The sequence below is a fragment of the Schistocerca serialis genome, chromosome 8 (assembly GCF_023864345.2).
Source record: "Schistocerca serialis cubense isolate TAMUIC-IGC-003099 chromosome 8, iqSchSeri2.2, whole genome shotgun sequence".
Classification (NCBI taxonomy): domain Eukaryota; kingdom Metazoa; phylum Arthropoda; class Insecta; order Orthoptera; family Acrididae; genus Schistocerca; species Schistocerca serialis.
In genome coordinates this window covers 471,754,654-471,780,082 of record NC_064645.1, presented here as the reverse complement: position 1 = coordinate 471,780,082, position 25,429 = coordinate 471,754,654, and the positions used below count along the sequence as shown (strand labels likewise).

Below are 25,429 nucleotides of genomic sequence, written 5' to 3'. Positions count from 1 at the left end.
CCATCGCAACTCCATCTGTCTGCTCGTAATACTGGTCATTAAATAAAAAGTAAGTGGATGTCAACACACGCCTAAAGAGATTAGTTAAATCAGCACCAAACCTGGCTTCAATTAACCGCAACGAATCAGACAGAGGAACACGAGTGAAGAGAGAGACCACATCGAAACTCACTAAAATATCAGAGTCATTCAGCCTCAGTCCCTCCAAACGACGTAAAAAATCAGCTGAGTTCCTGATATGATGTTCACACCGTCCTACTTGTGGACTCAACAGAGAAGCAAGATGCTTGGATACACGATATGTCGGAGCGCCGATGTTACTCACTATAGGACGGAAAGGAACCACTTTCTTATGAACCTTTGGAAGGCCTTATAACCTATGGGGAACAGCACTATAGGTGTTAAGCCTCTTGATTGTGTCCTGCGACAAACCACTTTTCTTCAGGAGGCTGTTGGTCTTTCTCTCAACACTTTTCGTGGGGTCACGTTTACTATCTGATTCAGCGTATCGCAGAATCGATGCTGACCCCACGAAAAGTGTTGAGAGAAAGACCAACAGCCACCTGAAGAAAAGTGGTTTGTCGCAGGACACAATCAAGAGGCTTAACACCTATAGTGCTGTTCCCCCTGGGTTATATGGCCTTCCAAAGGTTCATAAGAAAGGGGTTCCTTTCCGTCCTATAGTGAGTAACATCGGCGCTCCGACATATCGTGTATCCAAGCATCTTGCTTCTCTGTTGAGTCCACAAGTAGGACGGTGTGAACATCATATCAGGAACTCAGCTGATTTTTTTACGTCGTTTGGAGGGACTGAGGCTGAATGACTCTGATATTTTAGTGAGTTTCGATGTGGTCTCTCTCTTCACTTGCGTTCCTCTGTCTGATTCGTTGCGGTTAATTGAAGCCAGGTTTGGTGCTGATTTAACTGACCTCTTTAGGCATGTGTTAACATCCACTTACTTTTTATTTAATGACCAGTATTACGAGCAGACAGATGGAGTTGCGATGGGTAGTCCGTTGTCTCCTGTGATCGCAAATTTATTTATGGAAGACTTCGAGGAACGTGCATTGGAGTCGGCGCCTTTAAAACCCGCCTGTTTCTTTAGATACGTTGACGATATCTTCATTGTTTGGCCTCACGGTAGGTAGAATTTGAATGTCTTTCTAGAACATCTGAACTCGATCCACCCGAACATAAGTTTTATGATGGAGGTGGAAGAGGATGGTTGCCTTCCCTTTCTCGACGTGTTGGTTAGGAGGAAGGATGATGGATCATTGGGACATGCAGTCTACAGGAAACGTACTCACACCGACTTGTACTTACAAGCTAATAGTTGTCACCATTCGGCTCAGCGTGAAGGAGTGCTTCGTACCTTGGTACACAGGGCACATGTCGTTTCTGACGCTGAGACTTTGCCAGCTGAGCTGTCCCATCTTGAAGTTGCATTTCGTCAAAATGGTTATAGTGATAGACAGATTGAACGTGCGTTGCGCTATCGACCAACTGTACATCGGGTGATTGATGATAATTCTGAGTCAACACCTAAGTCTACTGCCTCTTTGCCTTACGTAGGAAACACGTCCAATAAGATCGGTCGTATTTTACGGAAATACGATGTGAAATGTGTTTTCCGACCTCCATCTAAAATTAGAGCACTTTTGAGTTCCGTTAAGGATGATCTTGGACTGCGTAAGGCGGGTGTATATCGTATTCCTTGTAGCTGCGGCATGGCATATATTGGTCAAACTATCAGGACCGTAGAGGACAGATGTACTGAGCATAAACGGCACACACGATTACGGCAGCCAAATAGATCTGCTATTGCCAAACATAGCTTGGATACTGGTCACCCCATGTTATATAATAACACCGAGATATTGGCGTGCACGTCCAGCTATTGGGACAGTATCATTAAAGAGGCAGTTGAGATTAAATTAGCGAGCAACCTCGTTAACAGGGATGGAGGTTTCTGTTTAAACTCTGTTTGGAATCCGGCTCTCTCCCTTGTCAAAAAACAGAGGAACAGAGTCAATGCTGCCTCACCTGCGAATTCATAGTCTCACTATCGATAGCTCTGACTTTGGTCATCTTTGGTGGCACTAGTGTTCACTGTGTGTGTGTGTGTGTGTGTGTGTGTGTGTGTGTGTGTTATCTTTCCTGCTTCTGTCGGAGAACCGAGGTATTAAATTTGCATGTACGCTGCCTGTCCGTTGCAGTTTGCCTTGAAAATGGCGGGGTGTTCTCCCGCCGGAATATCGGCGGTCGCTGAAAGTGTTACCTGGCTGAATTCCCGGAAGTTATTTGAAAGTTGTATACGCCAGGAGAAACTCAGGTCTCACAAGGATCTAACTGAGTGACAGCACGTGTGACCAAGGGATTTGTCTGTGGGAAAGATAGTGATATATCCCATATTCAGCTGCTGCAGAACATCAAAATCCACCTTGCCCATGTATTTGTACACTGATAATAGGTGCATATTATGTTTCATTTGATGGTTGGTTTCACAAGCATGCTGCAACATCTCTTGAGCAGGTTGGAAGGTGAAATGCAGCTTTCTTACTAGGAAACTGTGGCAGTGTCATGTGGACAGTCTGTGTTTCAAACTAATGGGTTCTTGGCCTCAATTGTTATGGCAGAATGCCTGAGAGCTAGAGGAAGATACACCATTGAACAGACTTCCATGAGTACAGCATAATAATAAGCATCCCTGGCACAGAGAAACAACTGGAAGAGTTGTAAACAAATAAATCGCCAGGTCCAGGTCAGTTTTACAAAGAGTACTCTATGGCACTGGCCTCTTACCTAGACTCCATTTATCATGAATCTCTCGCCCAGTGCAAATTCCCAAGCAACAGGAAAAAAGTGCAGGTGACCCTGTATGTAAGAAAGGCAGACGGACCCACAAAATTAAAGACTAACACCCTAATGCAGAACCCTTGAACATATTCTCAGTTTGAATATAACAACTTTCTTGAGACTGAATAGCTTATGGAAATGAATTGGCAGGGTTTTAAAAAGCATCGTTCGTGCGAAACTCAGCTTGTCCTTTTCTCACATAATATACTGTGAACTTCACCTGAAGGGCAACAGGGAGAGTCCATATTTCTAGACTTTCAGAATGTGTGTGACATGGTGCCCCTTACAGGCTGTTAAAGAAAGTATGAGCATATGGAATAGGTACAAAGATATGTGAGTGGGTTGAAGACTTCTTAAGTTATAGAACCCAGTATGTTGTCCTCAACAGCAAGTGTTCATTAGAGATAGAGGATCATAAGGAGTGCTCCAGGGATGCCCGATAGGACTGCTCTTATTACCTATATATATATAAATGATTTGGTGGACAGGGTGGACAGCATTTTGCGGTCGTTTGCCGATGATGTGGTTTATGATAAGGTATCAAAGTTGAGTGACTGTAGGAGAATACAAAATGACTTAAGCAAAATTTCTAGTTCACGTGATTATTGGCAGTTAGATCTAAATTTAGAAAAATGTAAGTTAATGTGGATGGCAAGGAAAAACAGACCTGAAATGTTTGGATACACCATTAGTAGTGTCCTGCTTGACACAGTCACATCTTTTAAATATGTGGGTGTAATGTTGCAAAGCGATATGAAATGGAACAAGCGTGTGAGGATTATGGTAGGGAGGAGACTGGTCAACTTCGGTTTATTGGGAGAATTCTAGGAAATTGTGATTCATCTGTAAAGGAGATTGCATATAGGATGCTAGTGCAACCCATTATTGAGTACTGATTGTGTGTTTGGGATCTGTACCAAGTCAGATTGAAGGAAGACATTAAAGCAATTCAGAGGTGGGCTGCTAGATTTGTTACTGGTGTGTAACAAAATTAGGGATGCTTCAGGAACTCAAATGGAAATCGCTGTAGGGAGGATGACATTCTTTTTGGGGAACACAGTTGAGAAAATTTAGAGAACTGACATTTGAAGGTGACAGTAGAACGATTGTACTGCCTCCAACATACATTGTGAGTAAGGGCCAAGAATATAAGACATGCGAGTAATCAAAAGCTGAAGGGGCACTAAAGTAGGATTGCAATATACTTCACCATGACATCAAAAAAGCAGAAAACATACTATGCACAAAAATTCTAAGATCTAATCAAAGGTAATGTGGAGCATTGTTAGGCACAAAATAAGCAATTTTGGTCAGGCAAAAATAAATAAATAAGTAAAAATTAAATTCTCATTGACAGTAGCTCTACAACAGAGGCTAGTAAATCCACGGATATCTTCCTAACGGTAGCTGAAAAGAAAGGGACAAAAAATGGAGCATTGGGAGCAAGTGCATTAGACTTATGCAGACAGGCAGTGCATACTGCACCACTAGACATTAGTTTTTATAATCCAATGCACTCATCACAGCTAGTGTTTATATCCTTGGTGACATTGGTTTTATGGGCATTAAACTGGATTGTGAGGTCCGTTTCAGTGCCTGACATTCATCCCCTACTGCAGGAGACATCAAAAGAGACTATAAAGATACATTTTATTTTCAAATTAAACTTATTCAGATGGGCAAACTTTGAGTTGCGTAAGATCATGGAGTCACACCACATGTCATGGAGCTAGTTCAGCGGAAGAACTCGAAGCTTGTGTGTTCTTATCATGTTGGGTTATTATGAAATTTTCATTTGTGGAAGCTGTAGGTGAGTACATCAGTTTAATCAGTTATCAAATGATCAAACATAATGGGACTATCACATCCTGCTTGAAAAAGTCAACTAATGCAGTTTTATGGAGTGATTAGAAGTGGAGATAGGGTGGATGGCAGACTGAGATTCATTGGAAGAGCCCTCAGGAAACGCAGTCCAAGAGCCCTCAGGAAATGCAGTCCATTAAAAAAACTAAGGTAACTTACGAAACACTCTCTTGACCAATACGTGAAAACTGCTCATCAGTCTGGAAGCTCGACCCGAAGTGATTGATAGAGGAACTGCAGAACATACAAAGAAAAGCAGCACGTTTCATCATCGATTCATTTAGTAAGTGCGAAAGCGTCATGGAGATACTTGGCCAGCTCCAGTGGCAGATGCTGCAAGAGAGGCATTCTGCATCACAGCATGGTCTACTGCTCATTAGAGAGATTTGGCTCACATGGAGGCATAGCAGCGATCATTCTTCCTGTGACAATTAGAAAAAGGGGGAAGTGACACTGGTACACAAGGTACCCTTCACCACACACTGAAAAGTGGCTTGCAGAGTGTAGATGTAGAAGAATTGGTGCTGTTAGCATTAATTAGCACTAACCTAAGACCAACAGCTTGGCTAATTTCAGTCCTCCTCCATTTCTGTTAAAGTTGTTATGTTTTTGAATTTCTACGTCTCCCTATACACCCCGGCATAATAATGATAAAACTTTATTATTAGAGAATCAAATTTTGCGGTTCCTTGATCACAGAGCATAATCTGCTACTTCCGACTGGCTTTTCCACGTTGCCCAGTTGACAGTTGCTTCTTGTGCATAGTACAAGATTTTTTTTTTTAAGTATCTTTTGCCCTTGTGGAATAATGAGGGTATCTGAGATGTTTAACACAAGTAAAAAAGAATTTGTTCAGTACAAGGAAATTATAACACACATGGAAAAGAGAAGTCGGAACTGATGAAGATCAACAGGGGGTGGGACAAGGGTGTAAACATTTTTAGACTGTGGGAAAGGGAAGTTAAACAAGGTGTGAGGTTAATACCAGGGCAGAAATACTAAACTTTTTGGAGATGATCAAATAATTATTTAGAACACAGCAAATGACCTCCAGTTTTCAATAATCACCTAAATCAAATCTACAGGGTGTACATAAAGTTCAGGAACACTTTCAATTATTTATTGCACAAGAACTAAACATTGTACAGATGTCATACATATTGCATTTTGAAGAGAAACTCTGAAAGTTTTTTTTTTTTTTTTTTACAAACATTCGATAGGCGAACAATGAGTGACCCGGCAGACATCAATACAGTAATCAAATTCTTGCCATACCCATCCCAGCATGACATCATGGACTGTGGCAGTTGCTTCCCCTATTCCCCCTGGAGCTCGGCTACATCACATGGTAGAGGTGGTACATACACCAGATCTTTAATGTGTCCCCACAGAAAAATGTCACACGGAGTGAGATCTGGTAATTGGGGAGGCCATTTCATGGAACAGCTGTCCCGTTCTGTAGCACGGCCGATCCATCGATGTGGCAGCTCAGTGTTCAGGTACGCATGAAATTCACAATGAAAATGGGGTGGAGCTAAAAATTAAGTGATCAACAATGCCATCCCCATGCTCATTCAATTGTTTCAACTGTGATCAAAACTCAAAATGATTGTCTTTGTTGTTGTCATTGAGCTTCTGCACTAGCTTCAACTTGAATGGTTTCATAGAGAGCTTCTGTCACAGGACTTTCCACACTGTCATTGGAGCCATTTCGAATTCACAGGATGCACGACGCACCAATTTCTTTGGACTCCTTATGAATGTCTCTCGTATGCGCTCCGCATTCACTTCACTCACACTGGGATGTATGCTTCTCTTTGCTGGGCACAAGCAACCCGCCGTAACAAATATGTTGTGCCAGTGGTAAATGGCCTTCCTTGTTGGTGGTTTCTCACTGTACTTGGTTCTAAATATCCGTTGAACAGCTGTAGCACTTTTTTTTTTTTTGTCAAACTCCAACATACAGAAAGCTCGCTCCACACCTGAACTCACCATGTTTGCGACTAGCGATGACTATTGCAAATTACCAAACTACTCTGTGGTGGTATACATGGAGGGAAAAAAAAGGCCTTTCAGTGTTTCTCTTCAAAATGACATATGTATGATATCTGTACAATGTTTGGTTCTTGTGCAATAAATAACTGAAAGTGTTCCCGGACTTTATGAACACCCTGCAGAAACATTATCACCTAAAAATTTAAGTAGAAAGAAAACTAAAGTAATGGCCTTCAACGAATAACTTCCTGCATAATCTAAAATAGTATTAGATGAACAGTCAACAGAACAGGTGCAATATTTTCATCTGTGAGGCTGCAATATTAGCCATGAAAATGAAAATAACATCAGTAATAAATTATGAGAGTTTCAGATGATATGTGGCACACATTACGCATAACGCTGGGCAACAGGACAAGCAAGGATACTAAGCAAACATTTTACAAAGCAATGTTTACCCTGTTCTAATATATGGAAGCAAATCTTGGACATTCACTAACAAAGACAAAGGAAGAGCACAGTCAGCTTGAATGAAATTCTTCAGGGAAGTTAAAGTTGTGCACACAGGGATCAAACACCAAACAATATTATAAGATAAGAACTAGCAGATTTTATACACTACTGCTGTGCCTAGTTCACAGATTCTTTTACCCTGGCCCACCAATGTCTCAATTACTCCTCTTTTCTGTATGGGATGATTCGTGTAAGTGGGTTTACTGTACACTTTTTGCTCTAGTTCCATCAGTTTTTGTGAGTATATGTACATTGAAAACTGAAATGGAACCTTCTTTCTCTTTTTCCATTAAGAACTTTGTAGACTGAGGATACCTCCAGCAGCAGGTGGCAAAACTTTAGGCACAGAAATATACTTCTCAAACCAACATCACCCAAGATACATCAGTTTTGCCAATTGTATATTAGAAAGCTTACAAAAATCATTGTATTACTGAAAAGTAGTAACTCTTCTAATTATAATGGTATTTTGACAAGGTACCAAAACTTGTGGTTACCCAACATTACTCCTGTTGAGTCACTTTCATAACCATTTGTTCAGTCAAGGCCTATTTCCTGAAAGACATAAGTAGGTGGCAGTATCACTCATTTACAAAAGCATAGGTAAGCAAGTGACATGTAAAAAGTTTACAACAGAATACTGAAAGACCTCTCTGATTATGCATGTTATTAGCAGCTCAGTTTGGTTTCTGTGAACGCTTCTGTATTGAGAAAGATCTAAACAGAAAAAATGAGCTTGTGAGCATTTGCTGTAATATTAACGAGACCTTTTATTGTGCACACACACTGATGTGATAAAAGTCATGGAATGCCTCCTAACATCAAGTCAGACCTCCTTTTGCCCAATGTAGTGCAGCAACTCTACATGGCATGAACACAAGTCATAAATATTGAGCCATGCTGCCTCTATAACCATCCATAGTTGCAAAAATGTTGCCAGTGCAGGGTTTTCTGCACAAACTGACCTCTTGATTATGTCCTGTATATGTTCAATCTAAGTGGCCAAATCATTCATTCTAATTGTCCAGGATGTTCTTCAGACCAATCCCAACAATTGTGGCCCAGTGTCTTGGTGCATTGTCATCCATAAAAATTCCATTATTGTTTTGGAACATGAAGTCCATGAATGGCTGCAAATGGTTTTCAAGTAGCTGAACATAACCATTTCCAGTCAATGATCGGTTCAGTTGGACCAGAGGTCCCAGGCCATTCCATGTAAACACAGCCCACACCATTGTGGAGCCACCAGCAGTTTGCACAGTGCCCTGATGACAACTTGGAACCATGGCTTCATGGGATCTGTGCCACACTCAACTCCTACCATCAGCTCTTACCAACTGAAATCAGGACTCATCTGACCAGGCCACTGTTTTCTAGTCATATACAATCTTACTGATATGGTCACAATCCCAGGAGAGGCACTGCAGGTGATGATGTGCTGTTAGGAAAGGCACTCACCATTAATGCCAAATTTTGTCACACTGTCCTAATGGATATATTTATCAAATGTCCCACACTGATTTGTGTGGTTATTTCACACAATGTTGATTGTTGTTAATACTGGAACCCTATGCAAATGCCACTGCTCTCAATTGTTAAGTGAAGGCCGCCGTTCACTGTGTTGTGCATCGTGAGAGGTATGCCTGAAATTTGGTACACTTTGGACCTTGGAAAATTGAATTCCCTAACAATTTCCAAAATGAAATGTCTCCTGCATCTTGCACCTACTACCATTCCATGTTCGAAGTCTGTTAATTCTCGTCATGTGGCAATAATCCGATCAGAAATCTTTTCACATGAATCACCTGAGTACAAATGACAGCTCTGCCAAGGCATGCTCTTTTATACCTTGTGCACATGATATTACTGCCATCTGTATATGTGCGTAACACCATCCCATGACTTTTGTCACCTCAGTGTAGATAGAAAGATCAGTTGTATTGAATTATAGGCATTACTGTTGCAAGCCTAGAAGGGTTGCATTGACAAATATACAAAAGGAATCAGACTAAATTTGGAGTGGGGAGATATTAAATGTGAAATACCGTGTCCTGCAAAATTCTATGCTTATTGGTCTAAGTAAGTTTATTTACCTGGGGAAATGAAGAGCTTTTCAAAAATTGTGATGTATGCTGGTGACAGTAGTATACTGATAAATGGCTGAAAAGTATCCATATCAGATACATGCAGGAGAATAATGGACAAGGCTTACAAGTGAATCACAGCAAACAGGTTAACCGTTAATCTTATGTCGATTCATACGTGCACTTCAAATTATATCAAAATGTTTATCAGTACCATGGGTGGAGATCAGAGGGCACTTACTGGAAGAAGTATCTAGACATCCAGATGGATAATAAACTGAGGTGGCACCAGCATTGTAAAGAGTTAACTAAAAAGCTGATTTCTGTCTACTTTGCACCTCGAAATCTCTCTCATTGTGGTGACCTACAGACAGGATTGTTAGTATTATTTGCATACTTTCACTCAGTATTGTTACAGCATAGTCTTTTCAGGCAGTGCCGTTAATGTTTTAAAGATATTTATTTGATACACATGTGCTGTAAGAATTTAGTGTAAAGTTGGTAACCGAATATCTTACAGAAGCCTCTTCAAGGACTTAAGGGACTCATGCACTTATGTGCCATTACAAATATTCCCTACTGGCATTTGCACTTAGTGCGAATTTAGTATGAACTAAACAATTTAAAACCATGCCATTAGAAGTAAAAATAATTTTCAAATAGACTATGCATCCTATCTAGAACTCAGAATGGAGCTTTATATTCAGCTTCAAAGGTCTGTAACAGGTTGCTGACAGACAGACAGGAAATGAAAATCCCCATCATTTAGAAACAAGAGTGAAAGAGTACCTCATTACCCTCTCCTATCCGTGGCAAAATATTTCTTCCAACTATGATGATAGCTGTCGAAAAAAGTTTCAGTGTATGTTTGTTGGCTTTCCAGAAAATAAGTTATTTCCCACTAAGCATTAAGTGGATATCAACCTTCAACAACTTGTCACAAACTGTAAATACTGCGAAACTCCACTGTGGACAAATGATTATTTTTATTTTTTAAAGCAACACCACCAATGTGGCAGCAATTGTTTGTTATCAAACACAAGAATTTTAGAAATGTGTGCCTTAGACACAATCCTCATTCAAGACCTAGTACATCCTGAAGTATTGATTTTTGACCATTGGTTCCTGTTCTTTTTAGAATCCTTTACTGTCTCTTTAAATTTGACCCTACATGACTGGTATGCCACATATTTATAAGGAATAAGGAAAAGGGATTGGTTAGTTTTAATAATCCAAAGATGCAAATATTGTCAGAGGCTGCCTGACAACAGTCCAGAAATTACCCTAACCAGTAGTAATTCTTTCAGTATGGCTAAGGAAGTAGCAGTGTAGTGGAGCAGGTGATGATTTGGGAGAGTACTTGCCTCACCACACATACACACAGTTGATTTGTATCATTTTCTTCTTCTTTTTCTCCTCCCCCCCCCCCCCCCCCCCCCCTCCCCCTTGTTCCATGCTCCTTACTTCTTCAAAGGTCTTTCTGAGTTGTCAGAAAAACATTCACACTTGTTTGATTCTCAGCCGAGTCGGAGATTTTATCTGCTAAGGGTCTGGGTGGTGTTGCATTGTCCTCACAATCATTTCATCGTCACTGATGCTCAAGTCACTGAAGTGGCATCAAATAAAAGGACTAGCGCTAGACAGCCGAGCCACCCCAGATGGGGTCTCCCGGCCAATAAAGTCCTATGTTCATTCATTTTATGTTTAAAGAAATTTGATTGTTATGTAGTCTGGTGTTTAAATAAAACTATTTAGTAACTTAAATGTTTCAGTCAGCATCACAGGAGATATGTTTTAAGTCCTGGAAATCTAATTTGTCCAAAGGTTTTAGTCACAAAATTTTGTATATGGATAGGAGACAGGAATACTCTTATACATTTATACACATTTATTAAGGCAGTGAAGATAATTAATTCATCATACATAATGAAATTTCTTAATTTTATTTCTTAGGCCTTTCAATTTAATCAAAGTACATTCACACAGCATAAATCATAGCTCTTCTGAATACACTGCACATTAGCACTCATAAATAAATGATGCTAAACACTACAACACAGTTTTTATGAACTATATTCTGAGTGTGTCAGAAAACAGTCTTTCAAAATACTTTTTCAGCATTTTATCAATTTAAAGTGAAATCTGTATCACACAATATCAGAACTGACAATATTTTGTACAATAACTTGTGTTTTGTATCCTGATTTGCATAACTAGAGACATCAACAGCACTCTTTTGAAGCTGATTGACAGTGCTGAAAGCAGACAAAATGCACAGCACAGTCACCATTGACACCTCTATTGATGTGAGTGAAAATAAATCACAGGCATATCACAATGACTTTACATATTTGTAAATCATAAATTAAATTTCTTCTTTTCTCTTTCTGTGCACACATTGGCTAGTCTTGTAAACAGTTATTTGTGTCTTTCAGTGTCACTATGACACAACTTAGCACACTACATCATTGTCATAAAATGAGATCACTCATATGTCCAACTTCTTATTTCAAAGTTCACTAATACTTCAGTTTATACAGACACTGTTATGACTCTATACACATAAATGCTCATGGCAGTCCTATTGTCTTTTGTATCAAATGAGAAACACAAATCTATTTCATGAACAAATTCCAGAGGTGACTGATTTTTGCCCACATTAAGATGTTCCAATGAAACTGTTTTGAGAAATATTACTTCACTGGCTACTTGGGGAATTCTTGTACGTACATCTCTTAAGCAAAATTTCTCTAATTGACACAGAAATAAATTATGTTACCCGTGAATGACGTCTGCTTGAATCAAGCACACTGTAGTCACTGACTTAGTTTTTGTTTTACAGTCACAACCTCTTGATTTAGTCACATATTGTGACACCTCAGCTTCTTGTGTATTCTTGTCGGCAGATTGTTTTATGTGATGCACAGCAGCTTTCCCGAAGGTACTGGTGTGAACAGTATTGATAACCATAACGTGTGAGGAACTCATGGCATGTAAGACTTCCACTTAAATTTGTAACTTTGTCAATACATTCAGTGTCTCCCACTGGGAACAGAATGATAAAACATTTATTAAATAACTTTTATGGAAAAAGAGCACATACACTATTCTAAAAAGGAAAGAGTATTTCAAAACTAAGTAAAAATAATGTACAGAAAGTAGTTTGTAAATACGTAATGATAAAAATTACTTTTTTATTTTTTCAACATAAAACCTGTTCTTTTTCTTAAAAATAAAGTTTCATGCTGCAATTAATAAAATATGAACAACTGGTCAATTTTGCTCATAAATCCTTAAAACCCATTTACCACAGAATTATAATGGTTATTACAAAGTTAGCATATGTTTGATGCAACAAGCATTATGTAATGTTATCAGGAATGCTGCCTCCATCACCATTTTATTTATATTAGTAATGAGTTATGCAAGTACATTAGGAAAAAGTGTTAGTTATTTTCAGTGTAGTCAGTTATGACAGAATTAAAATCTTGTAGTCACACCACGGAGAGAGATTTAACAGCGGTCATTACTTATCTCTCTCTCTATTTCTACAGTATATTGCTGCTTCTTGGCAGCAGAAAGGACTATTGGGTATCTTACTAGATAAAACTTCTAAAATTGACAATTTTTTGATATCTAACTGAGGCATCATCATCAGGTGATATACCCAAGAATCCTTTCTTCAGTTTTAGTTCTAACAGTTTCTTCCCCCTTTTAACACCATTATTAATTCTCATCTGTTCTGGAGCTTGCCTCCTTCTGACTCATAAATTCATGATAAAGAAAAGATGTTAAAAATGTTCTTCAGATTCAGCATATTTTGTGTTACATAAACTGCCTTCTACAGAATAAAGCTTTTCCTGGGATATGCTAAGTTGTAAATTACTGGTTAACTCTGTTATCCTCATAGTACTGAGTCACTATGTTATAACTGTCATGCATTCATATTTTACCACCAATAATAGGTGTGTTGTCTAGACTATGACCTAAAGTGTGTGCACACAGATATATGATGATGTGGTTATAATAGAGGGAAACATTCCACGTAGGAAAAATATATCTAAAAACAAAGATGATGTGACTTACCAAATGAAAGTGCTGGCAGGTCGACAGACACACAAACAAACACAAACACAGACACAAAATTCAAGCTTTCGCAACAAACTGTTGCCTCATCAGAAAAGAAGGAAGGAGAGGGAAAGACGAAAGGATGTGGGTTTTAAGGGAGAGGGTAAGGAGTCATTCCAATACCGGGAGTGGAAAGACTTACCTTAGGGGGAAAAAAGGACGGGTATACACTTGCGCACACACACACACATCCATCCACACATATACAGACACAAGCAGACATATTTAAAGACCAAATATGTCTGCTTGTGTCTGTATATGTGTGGATGGATATGTGTGTGTGCGAGTGTATACCCGTCCTTTTTTCCCCCTAAGGTAAGTCTTTCCGCTCCCGGGATTGGAATGACTCCTTACCCTCTCCCTTAAAACCCACATCCTTTCGTCTTTCCCTCTCCTTCCTTCTTTCCTGATGAGGCAACAGTTTGTTGCGAAAGCTTGAATTTTGTGTATATGTTTGTGTTTGTTTGTTTGTCTATCGACCTGCCAGCACTTTCGTTTGGTAAGTCACATCATCTTTGTTTTTAGATATATTTTTCTGCAAAGTGCTCCAGTTTCCGTGCTTGACTTGTTAATAATTCTCAGGTAGGCTACAAGGCCTTTTAAGATATTGCCTAAGCTACTATTTAGTCTACAGGAGCTTTCTGTTTCAGTGAAATTTCTGGCAGAAGTTGATTAGTGTCACAGCTACATGGAAAGTGAAAATATACCTTCCAGTAAAGCTAGCATCTTCCACTTAGAGATGTAATGCATTGCTTATAATGGGTCATACATATTACATAGTAGAGCTATTACTATTATATCTACATACTCTAACTTTTCAGGACATAACTGTATACTCAAAACAAGCTATTAAATGAAAACTCATATAATATTGGTACCAGATTCTGCCATTTTATTTAACATACATTTTCTATTTGTGCAACTTTCTTGTGTTTAGTTCTATTTATATTTGCTTGCTTTCTGCTGTGTTGTACTGCTTCTTCTTTCAGTCAGGTTCATCTGTCAATAATTCTCATTCGTTTTTCCAAAACTTTCTCTTCTCTGCTTATTTCTCCTTCTACAACATTTTGTTTATTCATAATACCTCTTCCCTCTGCATAGTCATGACCTATCATTTTCTGTAATCTTCACTAGTGCTGAACTGTTGTTTCTATATTCCACATCTTTTCGGACAATTGAAGTTTGTAATCAGATATGACTCACTTCTTTGTCACAACACTAAATATGAACATTTCAATTTCCTCTACACTGCTGTCTTTATAAATAAGATGCACCAATTTAAAAACTTGGTGATTTATTATCTGTTTTGTATTGTTTTCACCATCTTAATGCCTCTTCCTGTTACAGCTAGTAGTGATCAGTTTCATCTCTACAGACTTAGTCATTAACATGATGTTTAACCCTACTCTTCCTTCTTTTCCTTAGTCCTGAATTAATTAATTGACAGGAAACCAATTTTGCTCCAAAGAAGGAATGGATAAACTGACAGTAATGAGTCTATAAGCTGAAAATGCTCACTGTGGTGAGGGGGTATGTTGTCTTTAACATTGCTTTTTTCCACAAAAAAATCAGAAAGAACCTTCTGCAGAATGTGATCAATATTGCCTGATTCACAAAGGATGGTTCATAGTTGCTCCTTGTAGCCTGTACATCCTTCACCACTTTATCTGCAAACTCTGTCTTAAGCTGTTGCACTTCTTCCATCTTTAAAATTCTGAGCCACCTCTGTGCTTGTATGACAAACCTCCTTATTTCTCTCTTCACGGAAGTCTGGAGTTCAGCTTTCAGGTATTTACTCTTTGCAACATCAACTGTAACATTAAATGTGAGTATGCTGATTTTTGATGCATCATGTACGTCACTTGCTAAGTTTAAAAATTCATCAAAATCATAACATTGCAATTTTTTGTTAAAGCCCAAATAATTTATCAGCATGTTAATTGTGTCCACATGCTGTTTTTAAATCACTGCTAAACAGTTACATGAATATAATGTCTAGTTTAGTTTTGGAAAACAAATCTTCATGTGAAGGGCTGCACGGCTGGAATAGTAAATTTCATGCTGATAAAAAGAGTGTGAAGAGTATGGTTATTTGATCAAATTTTTAATTTTTGTATGCATTGTAGGCTCCAGAAGCTTCATATTTAATTTTTATCTTTATTTGATAATTTAAAACATTCATACTGAAGCATAAATAGTAGCATTTACAGAGAACTGAGAAAAGGGTGTGCAACTTGTAATACTTATTTATTGCTTTCTGTTTAAAGCTTTATTTTTATGTAGGTTGTCACAGTGTGAAGGAAGTTCTTTCTGACAGTTGATCCAAAGCGAGAGACTTGGAAGAAGATGTTTGCTTTCTCCGTCATTTCTCATTGACTTACCATGTGTTAAATTTGGTGCCTGATCATTCGTACTGTTGCTAACTATCTGGTGGTAACTACTTGCAGCAAAACTGAAGTATGGAGGATATTTATTGGTTGTTGTTACTGGATTCTGATAGATGAAGTTCCCATGGTTTTTGAATGCAGAAAAATAAGTAGGCCTTGGTGTGGTGGAGATAGTTGTTGTAGACGTGTGATAACTGTATGATGTGCTTGAATAAGATTGGTGATAACTGTTAAGATTGTGTGGGTTCCTGTTAGTGTCTGTGTATTTACTGTCACTGTTGTAAGGATTTGGGGTTGTACTTGACCCAAATTTTGATCTGTGGTAATCACCATATGTACTTTTAGTTGAACCAAAATTGTGAAAAGTACCAAAACTGTAAGTGCTTCTTGGTGTTGTAGTGAAGAACTGGTAGAAGTTATTCACAGTTTTTGTTGTTGGTGTAGTATAATTTGTTACCGATTTTGTTGTATGATAATAGTTGTAATTTTGTTGGCTGTTAGTAGAAGTCGTCTTTTGAGTATAGAATGGGTATTTCTGGCTGACAGTGGGAGGGAGAGGTGTGGATGAACTCCCCGTGCTCCAGATATCTTGCCAGGCTGACCTGTATGTGCATGATCCATGTATTAAATTAGAACATTCCAGACAAATACAAATGTTATTGTGTTCCACAATTATTATTCATTAATGAACTGTAATAATTTCAAATTGATTACTCATGCTTATAAACATGTAATCCAATATACAAAGTAAAATATAACAAACGAATTAAAAACACTACAGTTATTCACAATAAATATAGATCTTTTTACAGGTAAAAGAAAACATTATGTCTACCAAATGACATTTAACACCTGCTCAGATGACAGAGTTTGTCACCTTTCTTGCAATGTTACCATTACTTCTAATAGTTGGTATTTTCTTTTTTGTACCACTTCTAAGCAGAGTTTCATACTATTCTCTCTTCAATTTAATTCTGTCAAGCTGCTACATGACAGGCTATAAAGTTCCAATTACTACGAGTTGAGATCAAAAGAAACTATTTAGATGCTGTAAACATGTTTGTGAGTGTAAAATTGCTTAGCAAAATTTATTGTTATGAATATTGCCCTTACTAACTTCTTTAAGGATTCCTGTAAAATTATGATTAAACATTAAATTAATTCCCTTGCTTTTGAAATGCTATCTGAAATGGTAGGCTTTTAACTCTTCACAGGCACCGGGGCAACTGCTTAAAGGCAAGTACATTATTTTCAAACAAAGGTGTCAAAAAAGCAATGCACATCATCATTTATCATAATTCCTGTGAAATTATTATACAACAAATGGCTGTTAAATGTATCTCCAAGAAAAATATTGTGTTTGTGATATTTCTGCCATATAGAACACGAAAAATATTGTGGTTTCAAAAGTTTGCTCATCTGTTTTCTACAGGAGTGAAAACTGTCCAATTTTATAATGTGTGGGTTACAAATCTCTAAGCCTTTCATGCATGCTCAGTTAAGAACACAATGAAATATACAGAATAATCACTTGCGATATACAGAATAATCGCTCATCACAGCCAATGTATAGCATGAATACTGTAATGAATTACATTATGTGGCTCTGTATTTACAGAGTTGTTGGATACGTTTAGGCAATGGTTATGTATGAATGCTGCCTTGAATGTATGTCCAAAGGAAGAAACTTAATGATGTAAGATGTAGTAAATTGAGTTTTATCTCAGCATACAACACATCTGAATCAGCACTGAGGAAGCACATGGTTTAGAGACCATCAGGAATTTGTATTTGAAAGGGAAATATCTGCCAACCTGAAGGATGTAAGCTTCACAACCACTACTCACATTGAATGACAATCAGTTTTATAACATATTGGGTGTAGTTTAGTATTGAATAAGAATGAGACAAACACTCTTCTTATTAAATAATGTACAAGAGACATTCATTTTCTCACAACAGTATTGTATTATTACATGTGATTGCTCATTTCCCAGATATTGATATAGTCAGGTAATCTTTCTACTATTGTTGACACTAACTTCACAGTCTCAACAGGGATAAACCTCTGCCTTTACTGAAACATGAACAAAATTCCATTGTTAGTATCAGATTTGATACCAAAACAGTGCTGTGTAAAATAGAAATATGGTGCCTCATGAGCAATGGAGGTGAATTACAACTACAGACAATAACAATTCCTTTCAAGGCCCTCAAGTGGTGTATTGTCAACTCCTTTCTGCCAATCTAAACAAGATGAACTTCATTCAGTTTTTCTCCATCTATAAAGATGCAGGGGACATATAGTAATGGACAGTTACAGATACTAAATACATATAAATTCTCGTGTCTCCATTTATCCTGCAAACTACATTAGGAGCATATAATTCACACCACAAAGACAGTGAACTTGGCTGCTAAAGCTCCAGAAATAAATTATTTTGATAAATAATGTTGTGATTTTTTTTTCTTTCATTTTGTCTGAAGCACTTCAATGTGTAATGTTATTATCATATACCAATTGTGCAGTTTGCATTACATATTACTGTTGCTGGCAGATATATTATTGAGTGCAAATATGCCAATAACATTAATATGAGGGCCATTCAACTTGTGAAGGAAACACCTAACAGGAAACTGAAACTTCTTTATTAGTTGGCATCATTGCAAAGTGTGTTATAATATAAGTTAACATACATGTGGTTAAAAACTAGACATAAGAAAAGAATTGCAAATACGTGGTCCAGTCATACTAATGTAACAACCACCTACATTCGAAATCAATGTACTATAGCCACTCAAAGACGGAACATTGCAACACTAGCAGTGAAGGAGGTATAAAGCGTGTTTGGGGGGGGGGGGGGGGGGGGGGGGGGGGGGATGGGGAACACAGAAAAAGTGTAGTAATAGTTGTATTGTGGACGTGGAGTGATTTATCTGCCACCCAAAAGGGCATGATCAGCAGCTTTCAGGCCAAGGATGGGAGCATTTCCAAAACAGCAAGTTTGTGTTTGAGTATCGCTGTGGTTAAAGTATACTGTGGATGACAAAATGGCACCATCCAAAACCAGCACCGAGGCAACTGTGGTGCGCCATAGGCCATGGATGACACAGATGAATAAGGCTTCCGAGATGTGTATGGGTGAATAGAGGTGAAACTGCTGAGCAACTGATCGCCCAGATGAGCCAAGTGTCTCTTCAACTAAAGTTCAGTGACTTTTGCTGCGTATGGACCCCCACAGCAGGTTCCTAGTTCAAGCATCCATGCTGACTGCTATTCATCAATGCCAAAGGGGGGTATTTGCAGGGCAGTACTGCAGTTGGACATCTACTGAGTGGCGACAGGTGGCCTCTTCAGATGAATCATGTTTTATGCTCCATCAGACAGATGGCCATTGGCAAGTATGGCATGAAACATCTGAAAGCAAACACCCTGCATGCTTTATAGTCTGGGAAATGTTTTCATGGCATTCCGTGGGTGATCTTGTCATTCTGGAAGGCACAGTACATCAACACAAGTATGCACGTATCCTTGGGGACCATGTCCACCCCTACAAGCAATTTATTTCTCGTCGGCACGATTGCATCTACCAGTAGGACAATGTAATGTGTCACACAGCTGACAGTGTACGTGTGTTATTAAAAGAGCACCAGGATGAGTTTACTGTACACCTTGGCTATCAAACTCCCCAGATTTAAACCCAATTGAGAATCTACGGGACAGCCTCGATTGGGGTATTTGCACCGTGGATCCTTAACTGAGAAACCTAGTGCAGCTGGCCACGGCACTGGAGTCGGCATGAATCCACATCCCTGGTGGTACCTTCCAGAACCTCAATGACTCTATTCCTGCAAGCCTAGCAGCAGTCTGCACTGCAAAAGGTGGGTATTCAGGCTTTTGACAGGTGCTTACATTAATGTGAGTGGACAGTGTAGTAAATAATGAGTGCCATGAAACAGAAAAGAAAATTTAACCAGGAAATGTAAAAGTAACAAATTAAGGAAACCTAAATGATATACAGGATGTATCATAATTAATGGTGCAAAAGCATACAATTGGAAATACATGATCCTAGAAGTAAAAAAGTCTCCGTGAACATTGGCTCTAAAATGCATAGTTTAAGAGCTATGAGCACTTCTTTGTCTTCGATACTGTGGAGCAAATCTCTTTTACTGCAAGCTCTTTGTTTTCAATATCTTGGGACAAAGTGATATGGGCCAAAACAAGAAAAAAGTACAGTAAATGTGAGCTATAAAGCACATACCTTAAGAGCTGTGGGTACTCGCTCACCTTCGCTACTTTGAAACACATCTCTTCTACTGAACACGTGCTCATAGCTCTTAAGGTATGCACCTTAGAGGCCCATGTTTACTGGACTTTTTTGCTTGTTTTGGTCCATAGTGTGCCCTCTTAAAATATGGAAAGCAAAGAGCTTGCAGTAGAAGAGATTTGTTTCACACGATCAAAGATGAAGTAGTGCGCATAGCTCTTAATGTATATGTTTTAGAGCCGATGGTTACTTAGAATTGTTTGCTTCTAGTATCATGTACTTTCAACTATATGCATTTACACCATTAATTATGATACACCTCTTTTTTTTTTGAAGAGGGCCAATAGAAAATGAACAGTAGTCCAAAACTGATTGTAGCAACATAAAGGAAATAAAAAAATTACAGTCGATCTTTGTGGTTTCTGCTCATAAGGATTATCAGAAATGGAATGCCAATGGTGTTTGAAATAAAATTGAATTACTGGTCAAATATTATGTTGAGATATGTTGTACAAGTAAACTTTTGTAACAATAATACTGACATGTTCCATGTCCAGGATGGCATCATTTTATGGATATGTGGAACACATGTACAGTAAACAACATAAGAAATAAATATCAATATAATGGAAGGAAACATTCCACGTGGGAAAAATTATATATAAAAACAAAGATGAGGTGACTTACCGAACAAAAGCGCTGGCAGGTCGATAGACACACAAACAAACACAAACACACACACAAAATTCAAGCTTTCGCAACAAACTGTTGCCTCATCAGGAAAGAGGGAAGGAGAGGGGAAGACGAAAGGAAGTGGGTTTTAAGGGAGAGGGTAAGGAGTCATTCCAATCCCGGGAGCGGAAAGACTTACCTTAGGGGGAAAAAAGGACAGGTATACACTCGCACACACGCACATATCCATCCACACATACAGACACAAGCAGACGTGTGGATGGATATGTGCGTGTGTGCGAGTGTATACCTGTCCTTTTTTCCCCCTAAGGTAAGTCTTTCCGCTCCCGGGATTGGAATGACTCCTTACCCTCTCCCTTAAAACCCACTTCCTTTCGTCTTCCCCTCTCCTTCCCTCTTTCCTGATGAGGCAACAGTTTGTTGCGAAAGCTTGAATTTTGTGTGTGTGTTTGTGTTTGTTTGTGTGTCTATCGACCTGCCAGCGCTTTTGTTCGGTAAGTCACCTCATCTTTGTTTTTATATATAAGAAATAAATAATTATAGATATAAACTTGACAAAAAGTTCATATCTCACTGTATGAAAAACCATTACTAATGTCTGTCTCTTGTGTAATCACACATTAGAGAAAATCCTGAAATACAGTAAATCCATTACAACTGTTTAAGCCAGGTTAGAAACATTAAGTACTCAATAATATAACTGTTAGTAATGATACACTGGTCCACACTAATTACTAACCTGTACCAATTATTGACTGTATATACAGAGTGACTGATATAAAGAAACACCACTTCCAAAGCTTTGCTTCAGTCCTGACAATATGATGCAATGAAAAACTATTAAATACATTCAAATTTGGGAGTATTACTTAAGTACTTTTAAATTGGAGTACTGTATATGATTGATATTCCTGCGTACATCCCATGAGAAATTAAGGATTGGTGTTGATGAGGATTAAATAAATTCTCTGTTTGTATTGTATCAATCTTTCTAATGTGTATATCACTGACTAGTAAAATAATAAATATATGGTGTCCTGTCAGTTAATATAAAAAATGTAAAATGATGACAAAACCCGGGAGCATGTAACTGGTGGTGAAGGAATCAGCTGCAAGAAGGAAAAAGATGAAATGACATCAGCTTCTTTCCTGTCCTTGAAATGAGTTATGAGCAAACACAGCCCATAACAGGGCGGCCTGTAGTCACGTAACCTCATTATTCATAACTGAACAGTAAACTTTCTTCCTGGCAGGGGTCTATTAACTGACATGGCAAATATTGTGAGCTACATGCACAGACTTAGTAGTGACACCTTTTTAACATTATATATTGGAATGCAAGCAGTACCTTCTACTGTTTGTTGAACTACAATCTTTGACTGCTACTCCATAGCAGTAATATGAGAAAGCACACTATTGACAAGTCCTTGTATGACATGCTTTGACTGTTTGTGTATGACATCAATTCAAGGTATGCTGAGGGAAATGGATACAAAAATGCATTTATGCAACTTGAAAAGGAAACAAAGGTCTAAAAGAACAGCAGAATACAGCTCAATTTGGCAATTGATGAAGGAGAGCCCCCATTATGGAAGCAAGAGAGAGATGGAACAGTGCTGACCTTAATTCTCTGGACCCTGAATGGAAGATGTATCACTCAGTCAGGCAATTGGTCATTCCACTGAAGATCGACCAGGGTGGGATGGACCAAGGTGCTTTTGGGGTGTTGAGGGTTAAATAAATACTTTGTTACTGTTTTATTAATCTTTATAATATGTATATCCCTCACTAGTAACATAATAAAGCTGTGTCCTGTCAGTTAATGTTATCATATGTAAAAGTTGTTAACATATCATCCACAATTGCGCTGTACACTCTGTTTAATAATACTACTTCTGGATTTATGCAAACTAAATGACCAATCAAGCATTTCAGATGATAACTTTTTTACAGTTTTGCATACTTCACAGCTACTGTTGGCAATCACTATTTCATTTGCAAGGAAGTGGCGTTCTTTTTTTGTCTTTGGCGTTTGTTTATGTATACTGTTTTCTAATATTTTTATGGGTGAAATGATTTTACTCTTCCAACACCAACCATAAATCACTTTGTGGATGGAATACTGTACTCTAACCTCTATTCACACAAGGCCCGCATTTTGATACAGGTGTTTCAATTTAAGCAATTTACAGCATTGTTTCCTTAATATGCAACTGGAGAGACATACCTCTGTGTTGTCGAATTAGGAAGAGCAGCATAAACAGGTCTCGACTGAGTTGCAGCAGAATCTGAATCACTTCGCCTGATATAGGAAGCAGTATTTTGAGAATAGTCAGGTATGATATTTTCATGTTCAGCTACACAGCGTCCATTCAAGCAGTACTGGAATTTTCAAACATAAAAAAAGTTTATGTAATAAATCAAATACATTAAACTGAAATAAAATAAATGTTATCATGCAGAATTGCAGGAAGTTCCTTAAATTGGAAATACTTGAAAAAATACTAGGCCCTAAAGTTCCTGTAGCATATTTACTTGTTTATTAGAAGTATTGTGTTCTCTTACAAATAGAATATTGTAGGTTTCCTTTAACTGTTATAATCCCCTTACATTTGATCAAAAGACTTTGACTATAAGTACAGTGTTAAAAACAAATACTCATGCGATCTAACGGTACCAGTAGATGAGTAAAAGTACCTGTCCATCGCCACAAGATGAACCTTCAGCTGCGGGTCTGTAGGCTACACAGTAGCCAGAGCCAGAATCGAAACAGAACAGCTGTGCACAAACTCGATCATCTTTCTGCAACACAATTTTATTGCAGTTAGCATTAGTGTATTTTGCTTGTAATGAATGTCATAAAAACAGAAAATTAAGCAAACTTGATTATTTAACTGCTGGAGCAGTGTTCTTATATGTTCTTTCAGTATTTTCTGTTTTCACTTACAGTGCTTTAGGCTTCCAACATTAAACAAAACCAATAAAATTCAAAACCCTTTGTTACTATTACATATAACTTTTTGCTCACGCACCACGTCTCTCCCAATACAGAATTCCAAATCCCATGCCACTTTCCTTGATGTTGATCTTGTACTCACCGAAGGCCAGTTACACACTTCTGTCCACATTAAACCTACCAACAAACAACAGTACTTAAATTTTGACAGTTGCCGTCCTTTCCATATCCAACGTTCCCTCCCATACAGCCTTGGCATCCGAGGCAAACGTATTTGTTTGGATGCAGATTCTTTACAGCAATACACCACCATTCTCACCTCAGCCTTCACTGCATGTATTTACCCCACTAGCCTAGTTCAAAGAGAGATTTCCCGGGCCTTCATATCCAATCCTGGTACTGCTGATCCCTCCAAAACACATCCTCAGAGCACACCATTGGTCATTCAGTATTATCCTGGTATGGAATGTGTTAATCAACTACTTCGACAGGGCCATGACTTCCTAAAATCATGCCCTGAAATGAGATCCATTATGTCTGAAATTTCGCCCACCACACCTAGAATAGCTTTCCGTCGCCCTCCCCATCTCCGCAATATTCTTGTCAGACCCTATGCTCCTTCTGCACCCATCTCCCTACCCTATGGCTCCTACCCTTGTGACCATCCCCACTACAAGACTAGCGCTGTTCACCCTCCTACCATCATCAATAACAGCCTTGTAACCGGCACATCATATACCATCCAAGGGAGAGCCACCTGGAAAACAACACGTTACATACCACCTGTTATGTAAACACTGTTTGGCCTTCTACATCGGTATGACTACCACCAAATTATCAATTAGGATGAATGGGCATAGGCATAGGGTGTATTACTGGTAACTTCCAATATCCCGTTGCAGAGCATGCTCTACAAAATGACATTTGTGACCTCAGTGCCTGTTACACCACATGTGCCATCTGGATTCTTCCCCCAGACACCAGTTTCTCAGAACTTCACAGGTGGGAACTAGCACTACAACATGTCCTTGGTTCTCACCACTCACCTGGCCTTAATTTATGTTAATTTCTTCCTCTTTGCTTCACTCCGTTTTAGTTTTCTACATCTTTCATAGACTTTCCTGTCTATTTTTCACCCCCCCCCCCCCCCCCCCTCCCTCCTCTGTTACTTACAATCCACTTAGCTTTTCACTCTTGTTAACTCATGCATGATGGTTAAGCGGTAATCTCTCTCTGTATATTACCCTGTCTTCCACCTTTAAGCTCTCAATTTTTCAAATCTAGTCCAATGCAGTCCCCAACAATCAGTCTTTCCTTCTCATCCCAAATGGTCACTCCTCCCCTGAGCTGTGGTTCTCAGTGACTTTCCCAAAATCTACCCCTTTTCCTAGACCTCTCCAGTCCTTTTCCTTCACCCCTCTTCCTTTTCCTTCAACCCTTCTGTCTTAAGAAGCAGCCACTGGCTCCAAAAGCTTGAAAATTACAACCTTCTTTTATGTGTGTGTTCTGCCACTGCTTGGTGAGTAGATTTTTTATCTATTCAGTTAAAAAATTTGGGTGACTCCTATATCTGAAAATATGTATGAACACATGGAAATTGTAAGCTAGGTATAGCCGAATGAGGTAGTATATTTGTCGAGACACTGGCCTCAGTTTTGAGAGGATGGAGGCTCACATTTTG

General features: G+C 38.6%; 1 protein-coding gene across 3 annotated transcripts in view; it reads right to left on the bottom strand.

The window, feature by feature from the left end:
• Positions 1 to 11,249: 11,249 nt before the first annotated feature.
• The window catches only part of LOC126416096 (A disintegrin and metalloproteinase with thrombospondin motifs 1), a 498,682-nt gene continuing 484,502 nt past the window's right edge, over positions 11,250 to 25,429 (bottom strand). Inside the window, exons 14-17 of one of the 3 annotated variants that reach the window (XM_050083591.1) lie at positions 23,490 to 23,594; positions 23,020 to 23,174; positions 15,823 to 16,430; positions 11,250 to 12,358 (exon numbers count right to left, since the gene is read on the bottom strand). In XM_050083591.1, coding sequence (XP_049939548.1) covers positions 12,192 to 12,358; positions 15,823 to 16,430; positions 23,020 to 23,174; positions 23,490 to 23,594 — 1,035 coding nt within the window. In that variant the 3' untranslated portion in view covers positions 11,250 to 12,191. The remainder of the gene's footprint in view (positions 12,359 to 15,822; positions 16,431 to 23,019; positions 23,175 to 23,489; positions 23,595 to 25,429) is intronic. The other 2 variants (XM_050083593.1, XM_050083594.1) reach the window with 2 other exon arrangements.